Source organism: Equus quagga, chromosome 11 (genome assembly GCF_021613505.1).
Source record: "Equus quagga isolate Etosha38 chromosome 11, UCLA_HA_Equagga_1.0, whole genome shotgun sequence".
In the NCBI taxonomy this organism is placed as follows: Eukaryota; Metazoa; Chordata; class Mammalia; order Perissodactyla; family Equidae; genus Equus; species Equus quagga.
Window position 1 is genome coordinate 62987402 of NC_060277.1, and position 12834 is coordinate 63000235.

At 45.7% G+C, this 12834-nt stretch overlaps 1 protein-coding gene across 11 annotated transcripts in view; it reads right to left on the reverse strand.

Moving 5' to 3' along the window:
• DNAH9 (dynein axonemal heavy chain 9) overlaps positions 1–12834 on the reverse strand; it is a 324423-nt gene that overhangs the window by 285697 nt on the left and 25892 nt on the right. For 10 of the 11 annotated variants that reach the window (XR_006890674.1, XM_046676357.1, XM_046676358.1 and 7 more), the window contains 5 exons: positions 10982–11149; positions 9198–9314; positions 7598–7748; positions 4812–4926; positions 1152–1220 (listed from right to left, as the gene is read on the reverse strand). Coding sequence is in view for 10 of the 11 variants with exons in the window: in XM_046676357.1 (XP_046532313.1) it covers positions 1152–1220; positions 4812–4926; positions 7598–7748; positions 9198–9314; positions 10982–11149 (620 nt within the window). In the remaining variant the exon portion in view is untranslated. Of the gene's footprint in view, positions 1–1151; positions 1221–4811; positions 4927–7597; positions 7749–9197; positions 9315–10981; positions 11150–12112; positions 12200–12834 lie in introns of those variants that run through there. The other variant, XM_046676365.1, reaches the window with a different exon arrangement.

The window sequence follows — 12834 nt, forward strand, 5'->3', positions numbered from 1 at the left end:
CCTAGAGAGATGCACAGAGCACTAGGTAGCTAATGGGAGGCGGGGTGGTGATAAGGAGAATGCCAGGGACGCTTTCATGGAAGAGGGGCCGAAGTGACGCTTGACCAAGTCTCAGAAGATGAGCAGAGGTTGGACAGTGAACAGAGAAGGAGTGTTCCTCGCAGAAGCAAGAGCCTGGACAGAGGGTGGAGGTGAGAAACAGCAGACCGTGCGCGGGAATGGCGAGGGGACAGTGTCGAGCTGGAGAGGGAGGAAAGGCCACCTCAGGGAGAACTTTTCACATCCCATTAGGGGGTGAACGGGAGGCTCTGAAAGGCTGCCCAGCCACAAGGCTGGTGACTTTATGGGATTTAGTGACAGTGTGGGCACCGAGGGGCACAAATCTGGAGCAGGGAGCCCCATTAGGAAGCTGCTGTAGCAGTTCAGGCCTGAGAGGTGGTGGTCTCTGGTGCAGATGGGGGAGGTGGGGACAGAGAGGAGGGGACTGGTTGAAGCTATCTGGGAAGCAGAAAGGAGAGAACTTGGGTCACCTGGCTGGTGGAGGTGCCACCAATTGATTTGTCTACACAGCGCTCAGCATAATCATCACTATAAACATAATCACAATGTCTGCAGCCTACTGTCCTGAATCAGGAGAAAGAGCAAACGGCAGAGGGAGGAGGCAAGACAACGGGCTGTCTAGACCCCGCACCCCCCAAAGGCTGACTGCAGCTTTGAAGCAGGAACAACTATGAACCCATGTAAGCTTTCATTCTTATGCTTTCTCTGTGAAAGGATACAGGAAGTATTTTTAAAACTTGCTGTGTTTTGTGCAGCACGAACTGTTGCTTTCTGCTTAGTGAGCGGCTGCTGCAATTTGCTGTGACACTGATCTCGGAGTGCCACAAGGAGCGCCCGACATCTAGCTCTGCTGACTTCATATTCCCAGCAAAACTACACTGGAAAACTGTCTGTTTCTAGAATAGAGCTTTTTTCCCCAGAGACCCTGTGTTTGCACCCCAGAAGCACTGTACTCACAGATGTCGTGGCTATAACATAAAATACAAAGTGACATTTCATAGCCACTGAGGAATCTGCACAAACTCGGAACTGCAAAAAGCATCCTGGGGCTATGCCACCTGCAGAACAATACTGTCCCAGAAGCTGCTTACTTTTCCAGCAACGAGAGCGTATCTTCATATTTTTGTATCATTCGCCTTCCTTCGGCAGACTCCATGCAACTACCATACAAAAGAGAGAAGAAATGACATTGAATTAGGAGAAGTCAAAACAATGATCTGAGGAACAAACTGCAGGATACAAAGAAGAAGCGATTGAACAGCTTCCTGGGCTAGTTTCCAAATGCCCCTAAATGAGCCTTTCTTCTTCTTCTGAACATTCTCTGCGGGCCACTAGAGGGCAGCTGCACTTCCTGAAATGCAGGCAGCCCCTCAGGTGACAGGGACGGCAGAATCTTTCCCCCTATAGCTACACCAACCCCCTTATCCTAGCTGAGCCCATCATGCACAGGTGAATGAAGTCCTTCAAGCACCTGAATGAAAGGGAAAACGAGACATGAAAGAAAAAGTCTAGGTGGTGTAGTTTTCTGTATTTAAGAAAAAAACTGTCAATGTTTTATATATATAACATTATATACGCATGTACATATGTATATAACAATGATTTATGTATGTATACAACAATGTTTATATATATATATATATATATATATATACCACGCACACACATGTATATAAACACTGTTGCATACATGAAACATATATCTTTATATTTCCCCTTCTCTGACATCCGTCTGGGACGTGTGATGAGAAACTCTGCTACTCATTATTTGCTGACCCGTTTACACGAGGCTCCCTCTCATCTCTGACACCCCCCAACATGTGCACATACGATGCACATAGACACACACATGCATATGCACACCTGTGCTCACATACACAGACACACTCGGAGCCTTCCACCGGAATGCTGAGGACCGCAGAGGAATGTGAGCAGAGTCTGGCTCAGGCACGCTTACCCACACCCGCTCCCCAGGTTCTGACACTCCTTTGCATCACTAAACGAGAGTCCAGCCTCTGGGAAAATTGGGGAAGTATTTGTAATTTTCAGGAACTTTCACACTAACTGTGTTGGAGGGTCTGTTTTTATTTATTCTGCTAGCAAAATGAGGCGGCTTATAGTAAAGATTCTTTAAAACCCATTTGCTCTTTAAACCAACACAGGTGTTTTTTCATAAGATCCCCTGAGCTTTCACTGTAAGCCCTCATGCCTGCAGAGAAAGCACTGGATTTTCTGGCATTTTTTCCAGTTGCTTAGTTCCCTTTTGTGGTGAATGAGCAGATGCGTCTGCGAGGCAGCAAGGAGAAGTGGAAAGGGCTTCAGACCAGGTGGGTGGCTCACGCCCAGCCCTCCCCTCACAAGGCTCATAACCCCAGATCTCAGTTTTGTATCTGGAAAAGAATGAGGCTAGAGGAGAGAGCAACTTCTCACACTGGGGCCTGTGGCAGTCGCCTAGAAGGTTTGAGAAGTCATAGGAACAAGCGCCGTGAAACTCCCTGTAGATTCTACTTCACTTCCTGGTGCAGAATCTAAGACATTTTTAATCCAACACATATATATTATAGAGTACAGTACAAACATGAATTCATTTTTAAGACAAATGGGAATTTTCATGGGAGTATAGTGGTGGTGTGGCATTCAGATCCCCTCTGGGTACCTGGCACTCTGACCACCCCCAACCCCATCCCCAACCTCCCCCCACCAGACCAGGAGTGCTGAATCACGGCTGCCTTCCTCCTTGGGAACAGCCTCAGCCAAAGAGAGCTGCCTTGTCCAAGTTCACATGCACCCCTGGAAAGCCCACATCCAATGGCCAGCTGATGTCAGGGCACAAAGGCAGAGCAACCCTGAAGAACCATTGGATGGGCTGGATGCGCTGAGGCCTCCATCGGAACTATACCGCAGCTCAGTCTCCTGCCCAATCCCATCCCCCCATTCTCTCACAGGTGCTCTTCCCAAGAGCACCCCTATAAATCCTGCACACATATCTCAGGGGCTTCCTGTAGGGAACCGGACCTAGGACAGCTACTGCAGTCCACATTTCTAGAAGCAGCCCTGCCACCCCTCCCCTCCTGTTCACATATCTTCTCCCTCCTGCCTTGGGAGCATATTTGAGAAGACGAGGGCTCAGCTGTACTCCTGGCTAAGCTGGGGGCTGCCCAGAAAGAGCTGTGGGCTAGGAGCCCTGAGACGCAGACGCTTATTCCAGTTCTTTCCTTGGCTCTCTCTGGGACTTCAGACATGTCCTCTCATTTCTATTTGCCTCAGTTTCTTCATCTGCAAAACAAAGAGCTCCCTCAGGCAGAGCAGAGGCTATGAACGGACCACCCACTGGGTGGACCTGAACTACAGGCATGTTTGTCTGGTCCGTGCAGAGTTTGAGAAAAAGTGGAACACTTGCTAATTTTAAAGGTGAGTGTTTCATGCACAAATCCAGATTTTCAGCTTCTCTCCAACAGTCAGGAGACTGCTCACCGTGAGCCTGCTTTTCTGCTTGGCAACACTGAATGGAGTGGTGGTGGCCCCCTTCAGACCCCATCCTGGCTGTCTCGCACCATCTCCCCTGCCTCTGAAAGCCTTGTCTTGCCACCTGGGCCAGAGGGTCTCTAAAGCCCTTCCTTGCGCCAAACAACCTTTGATGCCAATGTCCAAACCCCAATTCCTTTGTTTCTGTTGTGTTTGCCCCAGCAGGTGCTTTCAATAAGATTGAGTCTTCAGAAAGAGTGGTTGGGGAAGACTGCCCTTCCCCAGGCAGCATCCGGAACAGGACATCACAAACAGCTCTTCTCTCACTTGTAGCAGCCTAGATGCTCTCGACAGCTTGGCTTCCAGCCTCAGCTGTACGGTAGGACAATGGTTTCCAAATCTGGTCACCACCAGAATCGCAGGGGGAGCTTGCTGAGGAAGCAGATTCCCAGGCCCCACCCAGCCCTGAGAGTGGGGTTCAGTAGGTGAGGGGTGGGGCCTGGGAATCTGCATTTTAACAAGGACCCAGGGTATAATAATTCACAAGGTGCTTACACCATGCTTTAGGAAACACCAGGCTCCACTGTTTCCCAGCAGCCTCGTAAAGAGACACTGTCAGGAGGTGTGTGGAAGACCTCCACAGAGCGTGAAAATCCTGACTCACTTTCCTCCGGAAGTGAATCTCATGTAGCAAAAGGAGTCAGCCTGTTGTCCATTAAGCCTCATTTAGCACCAAATATATCAGTCTCATTACTGCTTGGCCAATAGGGATGAGGTTGCTATGGACTGAATGTTTGTGACCCATACGAACGTAAAATTCATGTGTTAAATCGTAACCCCCAATGGATGGTACTAGGAGGTGAGGTCTTTGGCAGGTGATTAGGTGATGAGGGTGGAGCGCTCATCAATGGATTAGTGCCTTATAAGAAGAGGCTCCACAGAGCTCCCTCACCCCTCTGCCATGTGAGGACACAGTGAGAAGACGGCCGTCTATGAACCAGGAAGTGCGCTCTCACCAGACACCAAATCTGTCGGCACCTTCTTCTTGGACTTCCCAGCCTCCAGGACCGTGAGAAATTAATTTCTGATGTTTCTAAGCCACCCAGTCTATGGTACTCTGTTATAGCAGTCCAAATGGGCTAAGACGTTGGTCAATTGCCAGAAATGGAAAGAAATGAAGATGATTTTCATGCCTCAGGTAAGCCAGTTGTATTTCTACAAGATTCAAAATCCAGAGCCAGAGCAGAAACCTAAAGGAACATGCCTTTTAGGAATAAGATACTCACGGATGTGTCATGCGTCTGAAGTTGTTGAAGGGACCCTGGATGCGCTGCCTCAGCTCCTGCGCCCAGCGGAGACCCCCGGCCACAGCTGGCATGTTCTTGTGCACCGAGGAGAAGCCTGGGGACACACACAGCCAGAATGAAGGGAGACTCTGGCCTCCCAGCCCCGCTCTGCTCAGGAACACCTCCCACCACCTGTCCCACTTTTGCCGCATCTATTTCCACACGCTAAAGTCACCCTGTGCTCACAGAGAGATGGGTGTTCCTGGAGGTCACCGTGTTCTGCTCGGGAGTAAGGAAGAGTGGCCTCAGGGAGAACAGCAAACAGGGTCAGAGGACAGGGGTTCCCAGCCCAGCCCTCCCACTCACTGGCTTTCTGACTTCACATCGGTGACTTTCTACCTGGCTCCATGTCTGCATTACCTGAGGCTCTTTAAAAACTACTGATGCCTGGGCTCTGCCCAAGCCATTCTGATTTAACTGGTCTGGATGGGGCCCAGTCATCTGTATTATTAAACAGCTCTCGAGATGATTCCAATTGTATGGTCAGGCTTGAGAAACTCTGTCTTAAACAGACAACTTAATCTTCCAGGCCTCAGTCTTTTCACCCATAAAATGGGAATAATATCTTTCCTGCTTCACTTCCAGGGTTTCTGTGAGAATTCAGGAAGATTAGGAATGAGACAGGCCATGTGCATTATGAAGCACTCGACCAGAGTTAGCACAGCTTGGATATTCTTACTTTGGTCCCTACAGTGGGTTTGTTTGCTTATACTTAGTTGTCAAGATTTAACAATTATGAGATTTCATTTTTTTTTTTAAATCTCAGTTTCTACCTTCTTTGGGAAAATTGTGACACCTGGCAACAATCAGCTGCCACTTCTAACTAGCAACTAGAGCTGAATAGTGGTCTCTTATTTTAGTTTACCATGGACCCCACCACTCCCTAATGTCTTACGCTCAGCCCAGATCTGTTACCACCATTTTCTGCGTGGCCTCCATGGTAGGCAAAATTCTAAGATGACACTTAATGACCCTCAACCTTGCATAATCCTCTCCTCTTTAAGTGTAGGTGGAAACTGTAAATATGATGAGATATCGCTCCCAGGATAATGTTATGTTATATGGCAAAAGGGAGATGATCCTGGGTGGGCCTGCCTTAATCAGATGAGCCTTTTAAAAGCAGAGTTTTATCTGGTTGGTGGCAGAAGGGGAAGTCAGGGCTCTGAAGCGTGAGAAGGATTCAATGTGCCGTTACTGGCTTGAAGATGGAGGCAGCTACACAGCCCTGCCACATGGCAAGAAACAGGAGGGGCTTCTAGTTGCTGAGTGTCTCCCAGCTGGCAGACAACAAGGAAATGGAGAACTCAGTCCTACGGTTACAAGGACCTGTATTCTACCAACAGAAATGAGCTTGGAAGTGGATTTTTCCCCTAGAGCCTCCAGATGCGCACCCAGCCCAGCTGACACCTTGATTTCAGCCCAGTGGTACTCTGAGAGCCAGGCACGCCCAGCTGGGCTTCTGACCTACAGACCTGTCAGCTAAAAGATGGGTGTTATTTTAGCCACTAAGGTTGCAATAATTTCTTATGGAGTGAACTAATATGGCCTCTGAAGCTATCTGAGGTTTCAAACTCTGTATCTGACTGGAAGAAGTCATGAGGATGGTCCCACATAGAGCTGAGGCCAACAGATTTTCTGGCCATGACTTCCTAAGTGGAAGCAATTCTCAGTGACCTCACTATGAGACCTGTTTATAGACATAATGGTCCTGCTACTCTGTTACTTAAAAACCCTCAAAAATTTCCCAGTGCCTGAATAGTGAATTCCAGATTCCTTAGTACGTACTCAGAGCACTTCACAATCTGGCCCCGAACTCCACGGCTGACCTGATCTCCCCCTATACACCTTATTCTGCTACGGGCAGGTCGACTGGTCCACATATTCTCCTGTCTTTGCCTCTTTTCCCTGGCTGTCAGTCCTCCCACCTTTCAAGGCTCGGCTTAAGGCCACCTTCTCCACAACTCACCCTCGAATCTCCCAGCCCAATTCATCTTGTTTTGTTACCATTCTTCATAACTCAAGGCAAGCACTACTTGTACTCTGCCATGTGTTATTGTTAACTCTGTCCTTCATACCTGGCGTATTCCTTGAAGAACCACATTTTAGTACTAATTACTGTATCCCTCACGCTGGCCTGCCTCTGCATACAGTTCCACAAATGTGTCCTGCAAATAGCAAGGACTCAAAATGTGTTTATAAAGCTGAATTGAACTTGTGTTTGACTTTCAAACATATAAGACAGGGCATCGAAGAATTGCAACAAAAACGAAGACATCACGCTTCGGCATGGTACCACCCTTTGTCAGGCTCCTGCAGCTTCCTCCCTCTAGAAGCCTGGTTGCCATGGCATTAGAAGGGATCAGAAGCTTCTCTCAGGCATGTAAAAATCTAGTGTGGAATTGAGGTGTGTTGAAGATTAATCAGCATGGCAACATCGATCAAGGGTCAACTCATACATTATGCTGAGGTCTCAATTGACCAGACACAGTCAAGACTTCACTGCTCTGGGACAGCCTGCCAATCTCAGCCCCCCGATACAGGGAATTGCACAGTTCAGCGAATTCAACAATCACCCAAGATGGCCTGGAATTTCAAGCAAGAAGGTTGTGCTTGCTTTTCTTGGGGAATGTCATAAACCCACAGTGGACATTTAACAAACACAAGAGGAATAAGTTGCACCCTTAGTAACAGAACTCCCCATCCAAACCCCCTGGCAACAAGCCTACCAAGCTCTGCCTCCTCTTGGACACGCTGACTGTAGATTATCCTCACTGTATCCAGATCTTGGTTGAACATTTGGATGAGCACCAGGTATTTATCAGATGCATCTTGCGCTACCAGTGGTCTTTCAAGGAGGTTTCCTGCTACGTCTAGCAACTGTGGAGGAGGCAGAGAAAGAAGAGGAAAAAGTCACAGATTCAACCTTTCCAAGGACACATAAATCTTATTTCTTGACTTTTCTTTCATATGTCTACCAACGTAAAAGGGTGAAAAAATTGTTATTGTGCAATTGTATCAATAATTATTAATAGGTGGATATTCATAGTCTGTCTTTCTCTCCTTTGATTCTAAAGGAGAAGGACTCCTGTCTACTGAATTACCTACCAGATCTTCTTGTGTTCTAAGAATCCAGATAAAGGGTAAAACAAAGAGAAAGCTAAACATGTCAGAAAGGTTAAGCTAATCTACATAAAACAGACCTAAAGCAAAGAAGAGGGGTGAAGGAGGAAAAGAAAAAAAGAAGCTAAGTGCATTCCATGTTGAGGAGAATTTAGAAGGCTAAAATTCGAGAATGGGAGCAAGAAAAAAGTTTCAGAGAGAAGTAATTCTGGAACTAATTTTGGGAATTAGTTCAAATGCTTCGAGAAGGAAATCCTATAGTCTTCCTATGTGAGTTACGGAACGGCAGGTATTTATTAAAGATGATAAAGGTACATATTTTTTTTTCAATGATTCAGTGGCTAATGAAGCCTGGCAATATGGGTTACCCAGTATTCTAGAATAGCATAGATGCACTCATCCTGCATTTAAGCTTCTTCTACAATTGGCCCACCAGCCATCCAGTCTATGTTTGGACTTTTTCAGTGACTGGAAACTTAACTGTTACTTCTCAAGAAGTGCACTCCATCTTTAACTAGCTTTGACAGAAATCTCTTTCTTCTATTGAGCCAAAATCTGCCTCCTTATAACTTCCACTGATCAGTCCTGGTTTTAATCCTTAAGGCTTTACAGAATAAATCTCTTCATAGTTTATAGAAAAGCTATCACATTCTTCTAAGTCTTCATGTCTCAACACTCTGAATTCTCAGTTGTGTAGCCATTTATCTACTCATTATCTTAAACCTTCTCTTCCACATTCTCGTACCATCTGATCTGGGCAATATAGTGCAAAGGTACAAGTCTTCTTATTCTAGTTACTCATACTTGAGTCCTATAACCAATTACCTGGTAGCTGGTTGAATCAACCCATCAGCAATGGCTAAACAGCCATGATACTGCAGAGGCATGGTTTCAGAATGGTGACCACAGTAGAATTCTTCACTTTTAATGAGTATCCTACTGATTAGGCCCAAGGAGAGCATTTGAGAAAAAACTCTTTTGAAAAGTATTTTTCCATCGTCATGTTTTCAGAAAAGCGTTACGAATCAACCTGAGAAGCCCTGTTCTGCACACCCCCTTGCCCTAGGACACTCACAATGCCTCTCTACTAGACGAATAAGAACAATTAATATCTGCAGGACCCAAACAGTTGGAAGACTGTCCTTCCCTCCTCTGATGAGGGTGAGGGGAGAACCGAGCACAGGGCTGACTCCTACTTGTACAAACCTTAAAGGCATGCTCCAAACCAGGCGCATCATCAAAGGCTTGAATAAAGACAGTCCCCAGTCTTCGGTCAAGATCTCCTACTTTCTGGTTAAATTCAGAGACATCATTTTCAAATTCCTGAAGAGACATCACATAGACTTAAGAAAAACATGATTTTCTGAAAGCCAGTTGCCCTGTGCTCTTTACTGCTAATCTTTGTACTTGAATCGGTCATACCAAGGATTTATTTTAATTCTCCAAAATTCACCTTGGCTGACTTAGTTTTTATCCATATACAAAGTTACCCTATTGTTGCAGCATTTTTTTCCTAGACACCCTAGGCAAAATGGTAGAGTGAGTCAACAGCAAGGTTGGCATCCTGCCACCTCCCTCTCTGTGGTCCCTCTTCCACCTCCTGAAGCCCCTTCCCTCTCACCAACAGTGCCAGTTCATGCCACCACTGAAAGCCACCTCAGCAGTGACAGCTCCAGCAATGGGGCTATTCCATCATTACCACCTATTTTCCTTCCTCCCCAAGTCAAAATCCTATTTTTTCAGTGTAACCAAACTAATCTAGCCATTAGGAAGAAAGTAAGCTAATTAAACTAACACATTATTTCTTCTAAGTACACTTTAATTGGTTAACACAGCAGCTAACCATTGTTCCTAAGATTGCCAAATTTAGCGAACAAAAATATAGGACACCCAGTTAAATTTAAATTTCAGATAAATGATAAATTCTTTTAGTTTATGTCCCAATTATTATGTTTTATCTGGCACTCAAAGTGTGTTCTCCTTCTTAAAATGTAGCAATTTTCAAAAAAAATTTGTTAACTCAAGTCTTTAATTTATGGAATTATTTGTCCTTATTGCTTTACACATGCACATTCTTATGAAAACACAAAGAAAAGTAGAAAAATAGCACTGTCCTGCTTCCGAAACCCAGCCACATTAACATTGTAGTGTTTCCTGCGCATAGGGTTTTGTTTTGTTTTGTGTTATCATACAGTAACAAACACACGGTATGTATCTTGCTTTGTAGTCCATCTTTTTTTTCCTATTTTTGGTGAATGAAATTTTTAAGCAGTCATATCTCCCTGGGTTGGGCCAACTAAGATCTCCCGACATGTCTGAAGGTGTTCAGAGCAGGTTCCTCCTCTAATTTCTTTCTCCTTTCCCCTTATGTACTCTTAAAATTCCTTCCCCAGTAACTTGGCTATTCCCTTCTCAGGGAATTCCATTCCCTGTTTCTGTGCTGGGCCTTTTTCTTCTTTCTGTCTCCTGTGGGCTTGGACTCACAAGTCTCAGCTTTCCTGGGCCACAAGTGAGACATGGGCTCTTGTGTCTCAGTCTTGGAAAATGCATCTCTGGCCCTTTCCTCATTCTGAGTACTCCCCTGGGAACCAAGGTCAGATCAGAAAAACGAGGCTACTGCTTCACCTACCCCTCCCCAAGCCACCAATCAAATTCTGCCCAGGGGTGCCCAGCCTTCACACAGCCATCCTTGCTCAAAGCTTAAGGTTTGGAAGCTGCAGGGCGGCCACAGCCTCCACCATCATCCCATATCCATGTTGGTGTCTCTGAAACCCTAAATATCATCAGTCTGGAGAAGTCAGTAGTTGGAGGGCCCTCCCTGGTCTTTCACTTGATATAAAGAATAATTAGGAGTGGCGTCTCTTGATAAAACTACTGGGACCACAGAGCCAAAGGAAATTATAAGGAAAATGCAAGTAAATACCCAGACCCCACAGGCTGCAGGCATCTGAGAGAGACAGAGCTTGCAAGTCAGCCCTTCTAAGGCCTACCATGCTTTGGGGGTCCAAGCAGTCATAGGAAGACTCCAGGAAGATTCTGTACATCTCTTGAAACTCGTTGTACATTTGCTGGGCCTGTTGACTCAGGGCATTCCCTCTGATGCCACTAAACTCAAGCTTTCCCAACTTGTGGAAATCCAAAGTTGTCTTCAGAAGATCCTACAAAGGATAATTCACAAAAGAGTTAAAATGATGATAACAGTGGATGATGCTCAAATCAGTATGGGAATTGCTGGGAATCATATGGGGGTGGTGGTTGCTTAGGAAAATGTGAAGCTTGATTAGATTTGTAACATTATTAGATTGGGTTGGTATAAATAACTCTTGGCTAAACTTAACAAAGCAAAGAGAAAGTTCTAATAAATAAAATTCACACACAAAAATCAAATTTATGCTTCAGTCTCTTTCTGTGTTATCTAATAAATAATAACATATAGTCATAATAACATTATTTACATGATTGGTGAGTTTATTACCCATTTTAAAAGATCAATTACAAATGGGCCATGTTATCTGCTTCTAGAATGACAGCTGTCTTAGAGGATATTGAGAGGAAAGTGGACCCTCCAAGTAGCCTCAAAGACAAGCCCAGAGGGTGACACCAACATTCTCGGCAACTACTTCCGTCAAGAAAAGAAATCTGAGGGATGCCCTTGCCAAGTGTACACAACACGGTACCCCATGCGGCCAGCTGGGTGACAGTGGACAATTACTTGACATCTCTGTGCTGGGTTTGTTCATCTGTAACAGGATAACAAGAGTGAGAGTTAAGTCAGTGCAGCCTTAGGATTTAGGCCAGCGCCTGGCACACAGTAAATACGCAGTAAGTGTGTATTACTGTCACTGTTGTTGATATGGAAGTGTCCCAGCTGTGCTCAGAATTAAGTGACGGGGGACAATGCAACCCATAGCTCTGGGAGGAGCCCCTCCTGACTCCACAGAAGCTGCTTCACCTCTGACAGGACAGGAGCCTCCAGAACACGCCTAACATGACAGATTGTATTTCTCTCTCATGAAATACCCATCTAAAATCACAAAACCCCCAAACCAAGACGTTCTTCTGTTACAACTTTCAATCTATGTGCATACTTCTTCAACAGAAGAGACGGGGGTGACAGTTACCTTTGTGTGATTTTGGCAAACATTTGATGTGGACCCCTGGGAGGGGGGTCTACCCTGAGCAAGTTTGAAGGGCAAGAAGAGGGAACACTGTATCATGACGCTGAAAACCCAGCGGGTCCTGGTTCCACTCCAGGAAATTTCCACTGCCAATGGCCACTGCTACGGGTTGACTCATCAGGCTAGCAGAAGGCTGCCTGATTCCTTTCTTTCACTGGAACACCGAGTCCAGCAACAGTGACAGAGGCGCTGGGAAGTGCTGAGAAGTGGCTGACTTTCCCTGAGTTGCCAGCAGGGCACCCGTGCAGCCTTGGGCAGCCACCTAACAATCCTTTGCTCAGCTATGTTCAGGCAGGGCTGTCAGCCAGGAACTGAAGCAGGAGAGGAGAGAAGAGATAAGAACCAGCCAAGGAAAGGAAGACATACACCAAAACCAGGAGGGTCTTGCCACCGATAGGGGGAAAGGGAGTGGTCTTTATTTAAAAATACATTCAACTTTATATACTAGGAGGAAAACAGAAATGAATTTGATTTAAATGAAATTGACTTAAATAGTAATTCCAATCATTCCAACAGGGCTTAGTCATAAGCAGTGTTATAGGAGAAACATATTTGTGCTGTGGAAAGTCACCTGGGTACCCATTTTTCATAATTCCATGGATATCAATTTCAATTTCTAGGAAATATTCTCTAACCATTTTAAAGGACAGATGCATTGTGATACG